Source organism: Eutrema salsugineum, unplaced genomic scaffold (genome assembly GCF_000478725.1).
Source record: "Eutrema salsugineum unplaced genomic scaffold, Eutsalg1_0 scaffold_1, whole genome shotgun sequence".
Lineage (NCBI taxonomy): Eukaryota > Viridiplantae > Streptophyta > Magnoliopsida > Brassicales > Brassicaceae > Eutrema > Eutrema salsugineum.
In genome coordinates, this window is record NW_006256909.1 from 1,863,532 (window position 1) to 1,881,409 (window position 17,878).

A 17,878-nucleotide genomic window follows, 5' to 3' on the forward strand; every position below is an offset into this window, starting at 1 on the left:
GAGTTAACGCGATTTAAAATCGAACGAAGTCCACGTGGATTTTATAATTGAATCCGACGGACGCAAATCTTCAAACGAAAAGGTGGGAGAGAGATCTAATCGTACGAACACAGCCATTTGAAATTCGCGGTTATAAGTCTAAAACCGCCGTGGCTCACAAGAAACCTGTATAAGAGACTTGTACTTCAACAGCGTTTCAAAACATATTTACAAATCCCAAACGTCAAAAAATGAGTAATCCGGAGAAAGTGGATGACACTGAGGAAGAGAGAGAATATTCCGATGAGCAATGGAGCGACGATGAATCCACTATGAGGGATATCGTTCTTGCCCTCCCTGCTGCTTTACGGATCAGTAGCGAAAGCCTTGGTGTTAGTAGCGTCGTTGAAGAAGAAGAAGCGCGTTTGAATGAGCAAGCGGTTGTTGCGGCGGAGTTAGTTATGGCTGCGGCAGAGGAAGCGGTTATGAAAGAGAAGAGTGATGGCAAGAAGAAGAAGAAGAGGAAGAAAGTGAGTAGACCGAGGAAGACGATGAAACTCATCAACGATGATGAAGCGAGTGGTTCGGGTAAAGGAAGAGAGACGAAAAAGCCGAAGAAGAAAGCCTCGGAATCGACTAATCCGCCGAGAGGACCACCGGTTTGTGACATCTGTGGAAGAGGATTTGGTTCTTGGAAGGCTGTTTTTGGACACAAGAGGACTCATAAGGGCAGGAACTATCAAGAGATTAGGTTTCTTACTTTTCCTCCTCCTCCTAAATTTTCGTTGGCTGAAGGGTTTATGATTCCGGGACCAAACTCTGCTTTTGTTCTTTTTACTGCCGGAGGAGGAAGGTCCGGCGGTATTGTTAACCGCGGTGGCGGTGGTGCTCCGGAAGGTGAAGCGGGGAGAGGGTTAGGGGTTGGTTTGAATGTGGATCCTGTGGAGGAAATTGATCAGGAGGTGACTGAATCTGGATCGATTGCAAAGTTTGATCTTAATAAGTCTCCACCAAATGATGCAGAGGAAGATGATGAAGCTAAGTGAAAGTTTATTTAACTTATTAATTAAACACACTGTGTGATCTATGTGATATTTACAACTTTTAAACATAATCTTAACAATTTGATAGTTTCCTTGGAGGAGGTTTTGTTGCTGTTCTTGATTACTGCTTTATAAACATATTTATAATTAATTTACTGTTAATTAATTTACTGTTTGCAACAGTCTGGTGTTGTTTCAATAAATATATAGATTATTACTCGTAAATTAACGTAAAAATGTTGGAAAATGACTAATTTCAATATTTTCAGTAACGTAGATTAATGTATATATATCATATATGGATATGAAACTCCAACATTTTTATTTTTTATTTTTTAATTTATTGACATGATATATATCCACTTTAAATTTTTTAACATGATACAATTTTTTATTAAGTTACATATTTTCACTATTGTAACGGTAGATTAAACCTAGTATTAACATAGGACATATAGAGCACTTGAAGAATAAGGTCACAAAACAAAATAATGATTACTCTCATTTAAATCTGAATAGAACAAAAAAAAGACTCTAAAACCGTATACGGTCCACATCATACAGCTTGTTTAAAAAACAAAAATCATCAAGCAACCATCGCTTTTCCTACTCCAAACCGTCCAGGCGATGCCCTCCTCCGTTCAGCCCCGGCTCCACCAGCTCGATATCCATACTGATAGTGACTTGGCGACGATTGAGAAGAGCTAGCAACGGCCGGTTTGGTGGAAGACCGGTCCTGAGCGACGTTAATGCGTTGGATGTGTTCGAGTGCGTCGAGTACTTCCGTCATGTGCGGTCTGTTTTTCGGGTCTGGCTGGATACAAGAGAATGTGATGCGTCCCATTTCCGCTGCGACTTTGGATGAGTATTGACCTTTGATTCCTTCGTCCATTATATGTTTCACTTTGTGTTTGCTTGAGAGTTCTGGTCGTAACCAGTCGACTAGGCTCTCCTGTCCGTTGGGCCGTTTTGGGTTGTGTGCTCTTAGTCCAGTCATTATTTCTAGTAGTACCACACCGAATGCATATACGTCACTCTTAACGTATAAATGGCCTGAGGATGAAGAAAATAAATTAACGTAACCATCCAAAAGATAAATCTTGAAGATGACTAATTTGTGTATTTCGGAATGTACCTGTTGCCATATATTCAGGAGCAGCGTAACCATATGTGCCCATGATCCTAGTCGTAACGTGTGACTTCTCATGTGAAGGTCCTAGCTTTGCTAAACCGAAATCTGAGAGCCTTGCATCATAATTCTGCGTAGATGACGAAAGTTTCAAAACAAATCTTATATCATTAGCAAGAAAACGATTAAATATTCTTCAAATTATCATGACTATCATATAAGGAGATGCTTTAATATAAATAGACTAACCGAGTCGAGAAGTATATTTGAGGCTTTGAAGTCTCTATATATGACTTCTCTTTGTAAGCCGTGTAGAAACGCAAGGCCACGAGCTGCACCGATGACAATCTTGATCCTTAGGTCCCAAGGAAAAGGCTCGCTCCCTGAATCAAATAAAGATCATGCCAAGTAAATCAAAGTTTTTCTTCAAATCAATATTTGTTATAACGTTGGTTGGTGCTTTGTGGGTTTAAAAGATCTTAATTACGTCGAAAAAGATGATTCTCAAGACTTCCTTTGGGCATGAACTCGTAGACAAGCAGAAGCTCCTTGTCTTCACGACAGTATCCTAATAACTTCACCAGATTTGGGTGTGAAAGCATCCCCAAGAAGTTAACTTCTGACTGTCCAAAAACAATTAAAGCCACAAAATTTTAAATTAAGTTTAGTCAATTCCGTCAAAACAATACAATAAGTGAATAAATCAAATGAAACATATAAATAATACTTTGACTAGAATATTACAGGCTTACAGCTAATAACAGGTAACAACGTGTCATCAACTCAAGTCCGGTAAATTTAAAAATATTAACTCTAAATCATAGTGCAAAACATCATTTATTTACAATAAAATGATTTATTAATATTTGCTTTATTGATCCTGCAAGACTGCAAGTCTGCAACAGAAAGTCAAGGTCGTTTCTTGATTGGAATAGTCAACTCTTCATCTTTATCAAATTACGTAAAAAATTGGTTTTTGTTTCTTATTCCGACAAAGAAGAAATCAAAATCGACAAAACAATATGAAATTAGAGATTTAGATCTTACTCGCCACTCTGCAAATCCTTGAACACTCTCGGAATTCAGTCGTTTAACGGCGACGATCATACCGGAACCGGCTTTAGACGGAGCAAGAGTCTTGGCATCGATCCAACCTCTGTAAACTTTGCCGAAACCTCCTTGACCCAACATCGAATCCGGTTTGAAATTCTTCGTCGCCGTCGTTAGATCCAAAAAGCTGTAGACATGGAGACTTGGCGATGGCAATATTTGACCGGAATAACTCATAATCCCACCGGCACTCTCGCTAGCCGCCTCGGAGAATTGGCTCCGCCGTTCAACGCTGCTGTTTGTTGTTGCTGTGACCGTTGACGACGAGAACTCTGTTCCATTACTGTGGTTGTTCGTAGAGGCTGTTTATCACAAAGGCAAAGAGATCAGAAAGTGAACATCTTTCAAGGTTTTATGTGGAGGGTTGTGAAAATCAAAAACAAGAACTTGCTTGGAGTCATAAAGTGTAAGAGAAAATTTAGGGAAGTTAGAGATTGATAATTACCATGACTGTGGAGGCCTGTTTTGGAATGAGAGGAAGATGAAGGGAATGAAATACAAAGACCCATTTCATTAGTCTTCTTCTTCTTCTTCGTCGGCTTCTTCTTCTTCTTCTTCTCTTTCTGACAAGAGCTACCTAGTGGATGATCAACTAGCTATGGAGCCTTTATTGCTTGAGTTTCGAGTTAATAGATAAAAAAAGAGGGGTTGCAATATAATTTTGATTTAAGGGGGAAAAAAAAAGAGGAAGAAGGAAATTTGTGGGGTTTGTTAGGGAACTAAAAGAAAATTGAGAGTTTTTTTTTTTTTGGAGGGTATTGAGAGTTTCTTCTTAGATTGAAGAAGGGGATAGCTAAATTATTAAAGCAGAGGAGGTCGATGAACCCACCAACATGTTTTGGTATTATTTGTCATTTCTTATGCATTCCTTTTTGAATTAAAATATTTTAAAAATATGTACGAAAATGCCAAGAAGACCGACCGAATAAAATATCCCAACAATTTTTTTTTTCACTCTATGATCATCTGATCTGAAAATAAATTATTTGAAAACTTAGTTTTACTTTGGAAATTTACAAGTGTTTACAGTTTTTTTTTTCACATTTTCAGAACTAATGTGCACATCATAGTGGTCTAATTCGATTACTTAAACAAATAATGAGTATGAAATATATATATATATATAGTTGAAAAAATAATCAGAAACTTAATTTGTTGACAAAATACAGTACTATATATGTTGTAACAAAATTTAGAAATTCTACTAAAAATACATGTCGTACAGTTTCTTAAACTATGCAATCTGATGATTTATATTAGAGATTCTGGAGTCATTCGTTTTTTTTTTTTTTTTTCTGGAGTCATTCGGTATCGTAGATGTTTTACAATGTAAAAAGTCATTTCCTTTTTTGGTCAAGAAAAGTCATTTCCTTTTTGCAAGCAATATGCTTAAAAGTCAGCCTACACGGCTTGGACGTATCACGTATTTGTCTTTGTGGAATTTTTTTCATTTGTTTTCCACAAACCTAAGTTATCATTCAATTTCTAATATGGGTAAAAAAAAAGTGAATGGCGGACCAAAATAGAAAAAAAAGTCCAAAATTAGGAAACATCAAATTCTTCAATGACAAGAAATAATATGAACTTGTTTACCACCGTCAGTAGGTGAACTTTTTCTTCTTTACTCTGTCCAAAATGTTCATATGTTAACCCTTCTATCAATATTAAATTTGTTTAAATGATCATAAATCCATATACGACGAAAAAGCTTTGAGTGATGTCATTTAAAAATAGAAGTTATTTTAGATCAGAGGATAAAATGATGTCATATTATTTTTCACTTGTATTTTTACTATGGATAAAATAGATTTCAATTTCTGTAAATTTCCCGGAACGTCCAAGTTATGGCCTTGAACGTTAAACACACAAAATTTGATGAAAGACATTGAAGAGGACTTGGAAATGATACTCGACCGCGTAAAAATGTCAGATTAGCTGAAAGTGACATTTCAATCCACGTATTCACATTCAGTCATTCAGAGATTTTTTTTTTTCTTTTTTTTTTCTTTTCAACATATTTTCATTTTCGTCATTATTGACGTAGGAACACTCGCACACATACACACACACTTGAAGTGGTTTCTCAAGTTTCAAACCTCTTTGTACGGTACACGTTAATTAATTGGTCTTTGTTGAGTGGACATAGTCGTTGTAGATTTTCAAAGCACGAGCTAACAAAAGGGACCACTCAAGAATACACATACACTAATTGCATTAACTAAAATTGTCATCACACTTGAGAAAGTTTTGAATCTTGACTATGGAATGATTCGGATCAATTAAGAAACAAGGAATATATGAATTCCGATTTCCACAAAAAGTCATGATACCAAAAAAGATATTCACACCAACATGGCTTACGATCTTGTTAGACTTTTGACTAACATTTCTAGATACCAAAAAACACATCCCAGAAACCCTGAACTAACTAATATGGTCCATGATTTTGTTAAAAGACCTAAAATCTTTAGCTGGAAGAGGAAGTGACAAGAGATTCTTGATTCTTCTTGGCTCTGGAAGCTCTATGTCTTTTTTTAAAGTTGTCTTGTCTGAATCTTTTGGTTTCTATCTGTATCTCCATGAACGGTCTCTTCACTATATTTCTCTTCTCTATCTCCAGTATCTTCTGTCTCTTAGCTACCGCCATTGCTGCGGCTTTGTTCTTTTTCAGCTGCTTCTCTGCTTCTTCCTAAGCAATACAGAACATAGCAATGCTTGTTGTTTCAGTGTGAATTAAAGTATTAGATTGAAGAAGAGAGAGAGTGAGAGAGAAAAGACCTGAAGATCGTGGATGAGAGTGTCGAGAGATTTGATCTTCCTATGAGGCCACCGGGGAATCCCAAACTCTCTGCATTTCTTTTTCAAGACCGTGAGACCGACGTTGAGATGCCGAGAAGCTTCGACGATAGGAACACAAAAGTATTTGGAGAGATCTTCTAAGGAAAGTCCAGCAACAAGTTCTGATGGTGTCCTTTTCTTCTTCAGTATCTCTGACTTAGTATCTGTGCTTTAACAATAACCCGAAATTAGCCAATCAAATGTGTAAAACTAGCCTAGAGTTATCTATACAGAAATTAAGTTTTATTAACACTTTTTAAAAGAAAGTAGGATGGGAGAAGATACCTGATTCCGAATGTTCAATTTGGTCATCTTCAGTTTCCTCGGATTCAGTTTCTGAATCAGGAAGGCAGTTGAGATCTTGTTTGAGGACGAGCTTTCGCGGTTTAGGCTGATCAACCTCACAATCTGAGACTCTTTCTTCTTTGAAGTGAAGCTTTAGCGGTTTAGACTGATCAAAGTTACAATATTTGACTCTACTGCATTGTTCCTGGTCAGAGATCATTGATGGTTTCTTTGGTTTTAACCCCGAGATAAACTTGAGCTCATTGGCTAAATTAGGGATGTCCTCCAGCTTAGAGTTTCTGTCAATATAAGAAGTGCAACATGTTTAGTTTCTCAAGATGCACACGTCATGAACACTACAAATGTGTTACTGTTACAAGCCTATTTATTTACAACTAGAAAATCTTAGCAAGTAAATCGAAAGATGAAACTGATTATATAGACACAAGTTGTTGTCTAATCAGTAATATGAACAGCAAAAAGTAATACAAAGATATGTGCAAGTGAAGAAAATATGTAAAAATATGTTGATTTTGTGGTGTTGTGTGGTACTAAGAAGAAAAAGTTACAAAGTAAGAGAGATAACTAAAATACATAATTCTCTTCAACTTAACGACAAACCCATAGAACAAACTCTTTTGAAATGATAATTCCAAATCCAACATAGGTACATTAACGTGATAAACACACTTTTTTGTACTCAGTGGTTAAATTAGATCCTAATAATACCTCCAACTTTTTTATAATAGCCTCATTCAAAGATACAGATTCCATTACTAGCTATTTTTTTTTGTTGCCATTGTCGTCAAGTGGTTATATGAAACATAAAACAGTAATGGTTATATTCCAATACAAATATTTTTTGCCTCCAACTCTGTTCCCTCTTTCTATTTGGCAAACTTGACTGAAACCACTATATTGTCTATGAAATACTAAATCAATAAAACCGATTCAAAAAGAAATTAATATGTGATGTGATTTAATGTAAAATGTAAACCCATCAAAATTAAAATAAGGAAAACGGCCAAAGGAGTTAAAACTCAATGCTAAAAAAAAGTTTTAGAGAGGCCTTTACCTTGAAAGGCAAAGAAGAGTAGGGAACCGAGGAAGGAAGTGATTAAACCGGAACACGAAGATACATCGCCACGTGCCAAAAACCCAACCTTCCGAGATCTCCGGCAGCCGAAGACCTTCCGAACGAAACAGAGGCTCCGCTTTCTTCTCCACATAACGGCTTTTCCTCTCGAACAAGAACTCTCTTTCCACCACCACCGATCCATACACATGCAAACTCCTAATTACCTCTGCATTAACCCCAACATCAGAAAAAAACAAGACCCACTTTTAAACCCGACCCGACTCAATCCGACCCGAATCGAGATTCTCTTGAGTGTTCACTTACCTTTACGGAAGACGCTCTGGAAAACAGCGAGTGAGGTCAAGGAATGTTCCATTGTCCGAAGAAGGCGAAGAGTCGCAAAGACGGGAGATTTTTACAAGGAGACTTTTTCTTTTCTCTTTTTATAAAAATATTTCCTTTTTAATGTAAACAAAATCTGCAGAAGAATCCAAGGTTTTTATTATGAGAGAATAGAAGCGTTCGTCATCAAATGAAAAAAAAAAAGAAAGGACTAAACAGAGAGTTTGGTAAAATGCCCTTGGTAAACTCCTAGAATTACCAGTCAAGCCTCTGAAATGAGTTACGTATACTGTTGTCCTCGGTTACCACAGAATATTCGCGAGCGCACGTGGAAGCGTGCGGAGCGTGCGAGGGTATTTATGTAAAAACAGCAGCGTGAAGCGTGTCACACCGATGAGACCATTTAGCGAAACACTCACACGCGCGACCCGTCGCATGTCTGAAAAGTGGCAACTGATATAATTTTCAGTAATTTTGGTTTTTATTTTGGTCAATTATTTTTCAGTAATTAGCTATTAGTTTTCCTTTACGAAAAAATAATATAATAATACTATAGACGTTTAATTTGGTAAATAAATTAGAGAAATATTAGGCATTTTGAGTATTTGTTTCCAAGTTGGTCAATTATGATATCTGACCATGATTTCGTTCTCTCATTTTGGGTTTTCCTTTTTCTATTTGTAAACTCCTGGGCTGAACCAATTTTTACGGTCAATATAATTTTGTTAGGCCTGATCCAATAGTTGGAGTTCCCTCAAGCTTTTCTTCCATGTTCACGATGATAGTAAAGCTTTAGTTTATTGTGAAGGTGTACAAGTGAAGCTTTGGGTTTATACTTTATCACTGATAGCCATTACTGTATGCATTTACAGTCTGATTTTCGCTTCCATCAATAAACGATTTTCCTTCGCATGTGGACCTACCTAACCAATGTCTATTTTTATTGCCGTTTCTTCTCTTCTCATATCCGTTATAACAATTTGATTGGATAGTAGTGATATGAAGACGATTAGTAAAGACGATGACCCTAACTTTAATCTTATTTTTTTGAAAACGTGCTTTGATAGTGATCTCAAGACGATGCCCCTTAATTTTAATCTTTAGTTCTCGGAAAATAAGGCTGCATATCATGATATCAGAAGTTGGTCCATTGTGGCCAAATATTTTTAGCTACAAGAGTCAAAAGTATCCCATGACTTGTCAAACAAAAGAGGGCAAAAAGCTTGGCCAGCAAGCTAAAAGGTCATTTCCAAGAAACTTGTCCAAGAATATTCAACCTTGATTTTTGTCTTATAAATACATGACCTTCTCAGTTCTCATAGTTATCTTAAATTAAGCCTAAACATCATCCATCGTTTATAGACTCTACTCACGATTTTCAAAATTCCCATCATGTCTCTCTTGGCGTCATTCTTTGATTGCTTCTTTCCAAAATCCGGCTCAAGGATCAGCTCAACCGATGATAGTAACTCGAAAGTTTTGTCTTTGGAGAAACCAAAAAGCAAATCCAAATCTACCAGAGCTCCGATCATAGTATCTTATTTTCCAGTAGGTTCGAATCTATCGCGTTTGTAAAAGAACAGGAGAAGATGAAGTGTTGGATGTTGACATATTTGTTGTAATGTAAAGCCTTTCTTTTTTTGGTTCATTTTTGTTTGTTTGATTATGTGTAATAGACTATTTAGTTTTGATAACAATATATAGAGACCATAAAAATAGAAGTGAAAATTTTGGCAACAAAAAATATGCTTTGTATTCAGGCGGAATGAAAAATTAATGCATAAATACATGTTTTGTATAGAAATGATAGAGAGTCCGAGTGTTAATGCATAGTGTTTTCTAACGGAGACATATAAATGGTCCTGGACATATACAATTTTAATTAGTAGATGTGAGTTGATACTAATTGCGATAAATTATTGGCGCGAAATATTATGTAGCCATTACATATTGCGTGGCGCAAGAAATGAAATCAGATTTACCAAAAACAAAGAAAGGAGTTGTTAATCTGGACAATTGTTGAATAAATGGACGGTCAAGATTCGAAGTATCGCATCTAAATGATCTACCTGGCAAATCCCGCCACATCACGGAATTTTCAATATGTTTTTAATATATATACAAATCTTTTGGAAATCTGGATTTTCTTTAAATACACGAATTCACAGCGCATCAAACTGGCAAAAAAATTAAGGCAAAGCGGAAAAAAAAAAAAAAAAAAATTCTCAATCGTCTCTCGTCAAAGCAAAACCCTAAAGTTCCAAAGGTAAAGCTCGCACTCACCGCGTCGTTTGAGTCAAGTCCGAGTCACCGATTGATTCTCCTTCGACTCTTACTTGTTTTCTGTTTCAGATCTTCGAGATGAAAGGTGGTGAAACCAAAGCTCAAGCCAAGGGCACTGATGATAGGTATATCTTATCCACATCGCGAAATCTGAGATTCACTTGTTTCTGCGTTTTTCTCTTCTTAATTTTTTTTTTTTGTTTCCTTCGACTTTCAGATTGAAAACCAGAGGTAAGAAAGCTGGGAAGAAAACCAAGGATCCAAACAAGCCTAAGAGGCCTCCGAGTGCCTTCTTCGTCTTCCTGTAAATTTTCACAAATCTCCTTTTTCTCTGATGATTTACTGTTCCCGGATTAGTAGTTTTGCTAATTAGTTTCGGTGATTTGAAGGGACGGATTCCGACGTGAGTTCAATGAAGCTAACCCTAACAACAAATCCGTCGGAGCTGTAAGTACTAATCTGAGATTTACAACGCACATCACGATCTCTCTCTCTCTCTCCCATATGGATCTTAGTTTGTTAATTTCAAATTTGAATTTGCAACATTAGGTTGGTAAAGCTGCTGGAGCGAAATGGAAATCGATGAGTGATGAAGTGAGTGTCGGCTTCCTATTTTTTTGTTGAAATTCCTGTGTTAAAATCTGTAGATCTGTACTCAATTCTTTAGGGTTTTCCCTCAATTTCAATGAAACAGGAGAAAGCTCCTTATGTAGCCACGGCAGAGAGCAAAAAGAGTGAATATGTCAAGACTATGCAAAAATACAACATGAAATTGGTATAATATTTGTCGTTGCTTTACTTTTTTTTTTTGTTGACCTATTTTTTTTTGGCTTTTTCTGCTGTAAAGCCAAAGTAATATACGTTTTTTTCAGGCTAATGGAACCAATACTGGAGATGATGACTCTGACAAGTCCAAGTCTGAAGTCAACGATGAGGAAGAAGGTGGAAGTGCAGAGGTATTTTTGATAGGCTATAATTGTGTTGGCTTCAATTGTTGCCAGTTGCTAGTGTAACACTCATTTGATCTGGTGTGTTATTGTTTGTTTTACAGGAGGAAGATGATGATTAGAAGATGGATCAGTGATTTGTCTTTCAAGTATCTTCTGTTGTTATGTTGTTAGCTAGTTTTTAGGGAGAAGAATAGTTACACTGCTGCTATGTATTCCCCTTTATGTTAACTGGGATTATTCATATGTATTTCCAACTTCTCGTGATAACTTCGGATTTAGCCTTTGAGCTTCGTTTCTACTTTTATGAGATGGTATCATGTGTTTGCATTCTTCTGATTCTATATATATTGCTCTCTACTATTGGTGAAACGTATAGTAGTACACTTGTCTACAAAGTTAGTCGTTTCCCTGATGGAATATTCGTTCTGTGTGTTATGCTATCTTTATGTGATGTTTGTTGTTTCGTCATTTTGTGGCATTTTTCCTCCCTCGAATCATTCAATATTGTTACATCATCTATTTTGAATTGAATCACTGGTTAGAGCAACTTGACATTTGTCTACACAAACGCTTTTAGCAAATACATAGTGAGATTAAAGTGAGATTACTTCTTTATATTATTTTCAATTACTGGGTTGTTGAATAATTTCGGTTTTGTACATTGGCTAAGATGCTCACAAGAAGTTGAAAAACGGTGTATTATAACTTTGGAAAAGCTATTTACAATATCGTTCATCAATATGGTCAAACAAAATGGATGGTATGTTTTCACATTCAGAGTTCTTTAAGATATAGTTTTGAGTAAAGATTGTTCGAGCAAGAGAAAAGAGGCTATGATTTTGAGCTCTGTTTATTGAACTCAACAGCATTCAGCAATTCTTTTGCTGTAGAGGAGAAAGACTTTGCAGTATCTTCCATTTCCGTCGTCCTCAAGCTAATACCCTACAAAGATACAAACGGATTTTTAAGTCTCGAAATGAATCAATCAAAAACTAAGGGGTAAATCTGAAAAGGCTATGAATGAAACCATAAAGGTTGAGTACCTGTAACTTTTTCACGTTGTCTTGAAGTTTGCACTGAGCCATTTTGGCAGCACCCATTTCCTGCAAAAAAAAAAAAAAAAACAGGAGGATGAAACCGCGTAGCGAAATTACAAAACTTCTTCGAGAAAGCCATAGAAGCTTACCTCGGACGAAGCAAAACCATATTTCTTCTTGATCTGGTCGACTGTGGTGCCGCTTTTCTCCTCATGTTTCTCTTCATTGCTCACAACACTCTTCTCACTCTTAGCCGTCATCTGCTTCAGCTTTCCTTTGAAGCTGCTAAACTTATTCGCTAGCTTCTGCTTACTAATCCCTGACATTATCCCTTGTTCTTTCGGCTGCTCTTGTTGTTGGTGATGATGATGGTGATCATCATCCTCAATGTCAATGTCATCTTCAAATGTCAAGAAGAAAAAGATCAGAGACGTACGCAGCCGACTCAACTATTACATCACAAAGGATATCAATGTAGACCGTACCTATGCCCAACTCGTCTTCATGGTCAACTCTAATGACTGTATTGCTCTCTCTACTACGCTCGACATTGTTGTTCCACGGGAAATTAGCTGTGGTAAAGATTTTAGACAGCTCCTCCATAGTTTCCTTGGTGCTTTCTGTTTCTGTATCAGTTGTGCGCTTGGCTCTCGTCTTGAAGACAGAACCAAACATACCCTGCAACAAACATTATATACAACATGGATTAGTACTCATTGTGTGTTACAGAAAGTTATAGAGACAATATTTGTCTCACCTTCTTTTCCTTGGGAGATGATGCAACCCCTGATGTGATGTTGCCTTCGTGACAAACTGCACTATCTTTTTTGTAAACTCGGCTCAAGGACTCTACAAGCCTAAAACAAGAGTAAAGACAGTTTCAGACTTTTCAGTTCATCTCTATGTTATAGATGTAATCAAACTCTCATATAGTCTTAACCTAAATGTGTCCTTTTGAGGTAAAACGGAGCTGACAATAAGTTCTTCGTCTCCATTCACCTGCAAAGAGAACGATGATGATGATACTCAACGAAAACCCATCTCTAGTACTTGCTACAATGCAGAGTTTGTGTTCTGAAGAAGGGTACCATGACGAGGTCTCCATCCCAAGAAGTAGATATGGTAATCTCTGGTAATGAATTTGGTTTTGGTGAAGAATATGTGAAGCCTCTAATGGAAATCTGTTTTAGCAGCGAGAGTTCTGGCAAAGACCTGAGAAAAGTCGAAGCATTGATGAGCTAGTTTTCACGGATTTGAAGAAAGATAGTAAAAGGCAGAAACTTTCACCTTATCTCAACAGTTCCATCTGAGAAAACAAGTGTAAGACCAACACCAGAGGTTCCATAAAAGGTAGAAGATGAGCAAATGGATGGAGAATTAAACTTTTTCTTGTGAAGGACCTTCTTCACTCCCTGAGGGAAACATAGAAAAAGGCAAATAAGTATAAGAGGAATATGACATGAAGAGATCAAGATGGAAGATAATATACCTGGACAACTTGGGCCAAGGAGTAGATATATATAGCTTTCTCTGAACAAAGTAAAACCGAAGGCTGCCTTATTGAGATATCCTCAACTATGCTTTCTCTGCTCAAATCAATTCCATTTCCAGAAGAGTCTTGTTTTCCATCTGCAAATGAAGATATGAAAAATCATTGAGATCTTGCTTTTTTCTTTTTTTTTACAAACTTAGAAGGGAGATGTGGACCTACCCAGGATCTGCATAAATAGAGCCTTGAATGGCTTTTTAGGCTTAATCATGTTGGTTCCAACCATATTTCCGGTGTCGCTGTCAAGAGCAAAAACAGATGAGTCCTTCATAGCAACCACTAACACGTTCTTCTCGAAGCCTTGCACACTGCAACTCTCAAACTGCAAGGAGATGATCCCTGAGCAGATATCACTTGCAATGTGTTTTGTGTATAGCACAGTTGCTTCCTCAATGTCAACCAGAGAAACCTGTAAGTTAACAGGTAGTCACGCCTCAGTCACTTCAACCAGAAATCCTCTAAGAAAATGGAAGAAGCAAAAGCTTACATGTCCTTGATCTGATCCAATAGTGAGATGTTTCGAGTTTTGGCTCTTCTGGATACAAGTTATGGAACCAGTAAGCTTTATGTGCTTAACACTTTGAACAATATGGTTATTCCCTTTCTTTGAAGTTCCTGCAAAAAACAAAGAGTATCAACTTATGAGGACACAAGATAGTAAAGCCAATTTCGTTCTGCTTTTAACCTACCTTGGAAAGGGATAAAACTGTTCTCTGTTAGGTATGGCTCAGGTTTGAACCTATAAAGGCGAACCTGTGCATTGTGAAAATCAATTATAAGCCTCTAACTTTGGAGGAATTCAACAACGTATATTATTAGGTTGAGATGCTTTTTACCATTCCGTTCTGATCACCAGAAGCTAGAAGCCTTGAGTTGCTGTCAAAATGCAAAGCTGTCAATGCAGCTCCACGTGAAGAAATATCTTGATCAGTCTGCTAAGAAACACACAAGGAAGTTAAAATACTTTTTCAAAGATCTGCTTTCTCCAAAAAAAAGTGTCCGAGGAAGTTTTACCTGTTCTTTCAGGGATAAGACAGGAATGAGAAAGGGACAGGTCATGTCCCACACACCAATGGTTCCATCACTATGCCCTGTGATGTAAACATTCTTAACCTTTGAGAAACCAGGAAAATGTGCAGAACGGGAACATTCTTTTGAAACTGTCTGAGAAGGAAGAAACGGCGTAGCATCTTTCGCCAGCTGAGCATAATCCTGCAGCATAAGAGAAACAGAACCCCAAGAATGTTCATTTCTTTCCAAACTTGGTAGATCAATCTCACAATTTAGATTTACCTCGTCTGAGAGATTCAGCAAGTGTGAAGGGTTTGTGAGGAACTTTCCAACTGTGATGCTGCTAGAATCTGAAAATGGCAACTTAACCACAGTTTCCTTTGGGAGAGAAGGAGGTGATTTGGATTGAGATTGAATCAGATACTTCTCGATCATGTTATCATCGTAAGCGTACACACGTCCAGACTTTCCAAGAACAAACAGATAATCCTGTTTATGTTTGCTTTGCTCATGAGCATCAGCTATGATCAGCTCCATATCAGCACAAGGCTCAGATACATGAAGCCCCAGCTTAATCATCCGAGTTTCGGTTTGCTCATTCAGTAATACCACCTGCAACAAGTTTGAGGATGATCCAATGACATAAACCCGGCTTGCTTTCCCTTCAGCATGAACCCATTTCAGAGAAGCTATTGGTGTCTTCTCGGATTTGTACCCGAGGTTAAGCTTGCAAATCATAGCAGAACTCTCTGACGAGCATTCACTTTTTGAAGGAATGCTCCAGACTAGAATATCTCCATAAATAGACCCAACTGCAACTCTGCTTCCATAAGGGCAAACCCAACAAGCACATGTCACTTTCTTTGCTTCCTGCTTTACCATCCCGTGTGCTCCTGTTTTCAGAATCGGTTTGCTTTCTTTGATATCCCATAATGCTATAAACCCGCTACTAAATACCAGTAGAATCCTTCATAAATTGAGAGCAAAAGTGTAAATGACTAAAGTGCCTTGCTCTCTTGCTTTTTCACCACAAAGATTGTGTTTGATATGTTACCTTTGGCTTTCAGCTGTTGGCTGTGGTAGAATGCTCACAACTGAAGTATCTTCAGAAGCTTCAACGGGAGAGCCTACACAACAACAAGATGTTTCAAGAGGCGATTCGACCCAAGTAGAGTTAACACTGAGGAGACCTTTCTTTTTGGTATTTGGTTAGTTACCGTTTGATGCTAGATAAGGTATCGTATAATCCATTTGTATAACTTGATTAGAATCTTGATCGATCTTCAATACCGTTACATTACCGGAAGAATCTCCAACGTAACTGCCAATTCGAAGTCACACTTGTTTTCACTATCAGGAACTCACGACTATGCAAAGCTAGTAACCATAAGAAGATTGAGAACTGAAGCATACAAGTAAGGTGTATGTTGCATAACCCGGAAAGAAGTGATCTCTCCGTTGAAAACATGAACATGAGACAAAAGCTTCTTGTCTACGTCCCAAACCTGCGTGAATTTAGCTTTCATACCAAAGCTCAATTGCTAGTAGAGCTACTTGAAGGATTCAAAACATGTCTTACCTCAATCTGATTTTTGGAGTTCACATTGAGAAGTATTCCTTGGTTCTGAACAAACTGGAGAATCCACACAATAGAGTTAATGTCTTTTTTTGTCAAACTATGTGATCGTAATAGAGAATCTGGATAAAGAGAAGAAAGATATAATGAAGTGAACACCTCAAGAAACCTGCTTGTGGAAGCTTCTTCTGACACTAGTAAAGCCTGAGTATGATCTTTTCCAAACAATTTGATTCTACCATCCCTGAGAATTAAAAAAGCCAAAAATTATAACAAATGAAACAACTTGAATCTGCAGAAGAGATGAATGAAAAAAGCTTCTATCTTTTACTCCACTCTTACTTAGTGGAAACTCCGAGGATCTTCTGAATTGGATCATAAGTAAACAAGTGAGATCCTGATGGGATTCCATAATGTAGAGTGATACGTGGCTCAACGTCATTAGCTCTGAGCCCTTCCGACGAGCTTCCTCCAGGCTGCAACAATGGAAACAATGGTACGTAAGAATTTGCAGATTGTTGCTCGCGTGATTGTGTTCTGTTCTAGCTAGTACTAAACCGGCCGGTTTAATGTATGGATAATAAGAAAAGTCAAAAGATAACTGGCGAATGGGAAATAGTATAAAACTAACTAAAAAGAAAATTGGATACGCATTTAATGGAACTTTTCAAAAATTTCGGACACGAAACATGCGTGTCAACAAAACTCGTCTGACGTCATAATTGTTTTTTTTATTCCACTACAATATCTAACTGGATTAAACGCCGACAAAAAAAAAATCTAACAGGATTAAACATCTGGGCTAACCACGAACCGACACAGAGTCAACAACAGTCACATTCAGAGAAGTAAAATGATCTGTGTTAATAATCCGACAAAATTACGAATTTAATCTTTAACCATCACAACAAAAAAATTGTAATAAACGGACTAAAGAAAAATCTATAAAATAATTTAAGACCCAGGGGGAGAACAAATCAAATATTATTCTTTAACGAATGGATCTCACATCGATTTCGGCAAACTTCAGGATTTCGAAATTTGATATTTTTTTTCCAAAATAAAACGAATCAATCATACAGAGAACCTTTTTCACCCAATCTCAGATGAAGATGAACAGTTCGAAAAAAAAGGAAGAAGAGGAATCGTATGATTGGATTTGTACCTTCTTCGCTGCTTTCTCGACCAGCTTCTTCACGAACATCTTTGTCGAGCCGTGAAATGAATCGTACAGTGAATTGATTTCTCGAAAATGATCGAAGCGATCAAATGAAAGTAGACAAATATCAAACTTGGAATGTCTCAGAGAGTTTGGGAGATCAGCAAATTCATGGTTCCACGATAGAATATATTGAGAGAGAAGAGGAGAGGAGACAGAGAGAGAAACAAGATGGGAGTGTTGAGATTTGAGAAGTAACGGTTCCTTGACGGTTTTTTTTTTTAAACGGCGACCCCCTCCAAAAAATAATATATTCACATATATGGAAACTTATCAATATACCATTTACCTACATATCACCGAAAAAGAAAGAAAAAAAAAACTATATTACTTCTGAAGTCAAAATTTTACATATGGTTATAAGTGAGGAAGTAAATTACTCATTTCCAGTTTTTTTTTTTAAAGATTAGTCATTTCATTACATTTTTAGTTATTTCAAACAAATACAC

The 17,878-nt window shown here is 37.0% G+C and overlaps 6 protein-coding genes across 7 annotated transcripts; 3 read left to right on the forward strand and 3 right to left on the reverse strand.

Moving 5' to 3' along the window:
- Positions 1-230: 230 nt before the first annotated feature.
- LOC18028270 lies at positions 231-1,496 on the forward strand. Its single transcript, XM_006412020.2, has one exon. It carries the CDS (start codon positions 231-233, stop codon positions 1,023-1,025), a length of 795 nt encoding a protein of 264 aa, XP_006412083.1. The 3' UTR covers positions 1,026-1,496.
- LOC18028271 (probable serine/threonine-protein kinase CST) lies at positions 1,494-4,014 on the reverse strand. The gene is made up of 6 exons (XM_006412021.2): positions 3,707-4,014; positions 3,199-3,563; positions 2,639-2,774; positions 2,401-2,534; positions 2,158-2,281; positions 1,494-2,075 (listed from the first exon to the last, which is right to left on the reverse strand). Exons 1-6 carry the CDS (start codon positions 3,768-3,770, stop codon positions 1,609-1,611), a joined length of 1,290 nt encoding a protein of 429 aa, XP_006412084.1. The 5' UTR covers positions 3,771-4,014; the 3' UTR covers positions 1,494-1,608.
- A 1,557-nt stretch (positions 4,015-5,571) lies between these two features.
- On the reverse strand, positions 5,572-7,917 carry LOC18028272 (protein RKD5). Its single transcript, XM_006412022.2, has 5 exons — positions 7,787-7,917; positions 7,460-7,688; positions 6,385-6,683; positions 6,040-6,263; positions 5,572-5,950 (listed from the first exon to the last, which is right to left on the reverse strand). The coding sequence occupies exons 1-5, from the start codon at positions 7,836-7,838 to the stop codon at positions 5,729-5,731; spliced, it is 1,026 nt and encodes a 341-aa protein (XP_006412085.1). The 5' UTR covers positions 7,839-7,917; the 3' UTR covers positions 5,572-5,728.
- Positions 7,918-9,134: 1,217 nt separating this feature from the next.
- LOC112082240 lies at positions 9,135-9,608 on the forward strand. Its single transcript, XM_024149833.1, has one exon. The coding sequence runs from the start codon at positions 9,197-9,199 to the stop codon at positions 9,377-9,379; it is 183 nt and encodes a 60-aa protein (XP_024005601.1). The 5' UTR covers positions 9,135-9,196; the 3' UTR covers positions 9,380-9,608.
- Positions 9,609-9,955: 347 nt separating this feature from the next.
- On the forward strand, positions 9,956-11,376 carry LOC18028274 (high mobility group B protein 4). Its single transcript, XM_006412024.2, has 8 exons — positions 9,956-10,070; positions 10,157-10,212; positions 10,305-10,391; positions 10,477-10,534; positions 10,637-10,681; positions 10,782-10,862; positions 10,960-11,043; positions 11,139-11,376. Exons 2-8 carry the CDS (start codon positions 10,166-10,168, stop codon positions 11,154-11,156), a joined length of 420 nt encoding a protein of 139 aa, XP_006412087.1. The 5' UTR covers positions 9,956-10,070; positions 10,157-10,165; the 3' UTR covers positions 11,157-11,376.
- Positions 11,377-11,705: 329 nt separating this feature from the next.
- LOC18028275 lies at positions 11,706-17,630 on the reverse strand. 2 transcript variants are annotated; one of them, XM_006412027.2, is made up of 22 exons: positions 17,376-17,630; positions 16,553-16,686; positions 16,370-16,454; positions 16,214-16,267; positions 16,048-16,139; positions 15,852-15,955; positions 15,689-15,761; positions 14,917-15,601; positions 14,638-14,835; positions 14,460-14,555; positions 14,313-14,376; positions 14,111-14,238; positions 13,786-14,032; positions 13,564-13,703; positions 13,362-13,486; positions 13,163-13,286; positions 13,015-13,073; positions 12,832-12,931; positions 12,560-12,752; positions 12,224-12,474; positions 12,081-12,140; positions 11,706-11,979 (listed from the first exon to the last, which is right to left on the reverse strand). In XM_006412027.2, exons 1-22 carry the CDS (start codon positions 17,412-17,414, stop codon positions 11,869-11,871), a joined length of 3,162 nt encoding a protein of 1,053 aa, XP_006412090.2. In that variant the 5' UTR covers positions 17,415-17,630; the 3' UTR covers positions 11,706-11,868. The 2 variants fall into 2 exon arrangements, with proteins under 2 accessions (XP_006412090.2, XP_006412089.1); XM_006412026.2 differs by having other exon boundaries at positions 14,460-14,558.
- Positions 17,631-17,878: the final 248 nt, after the last annotated feature.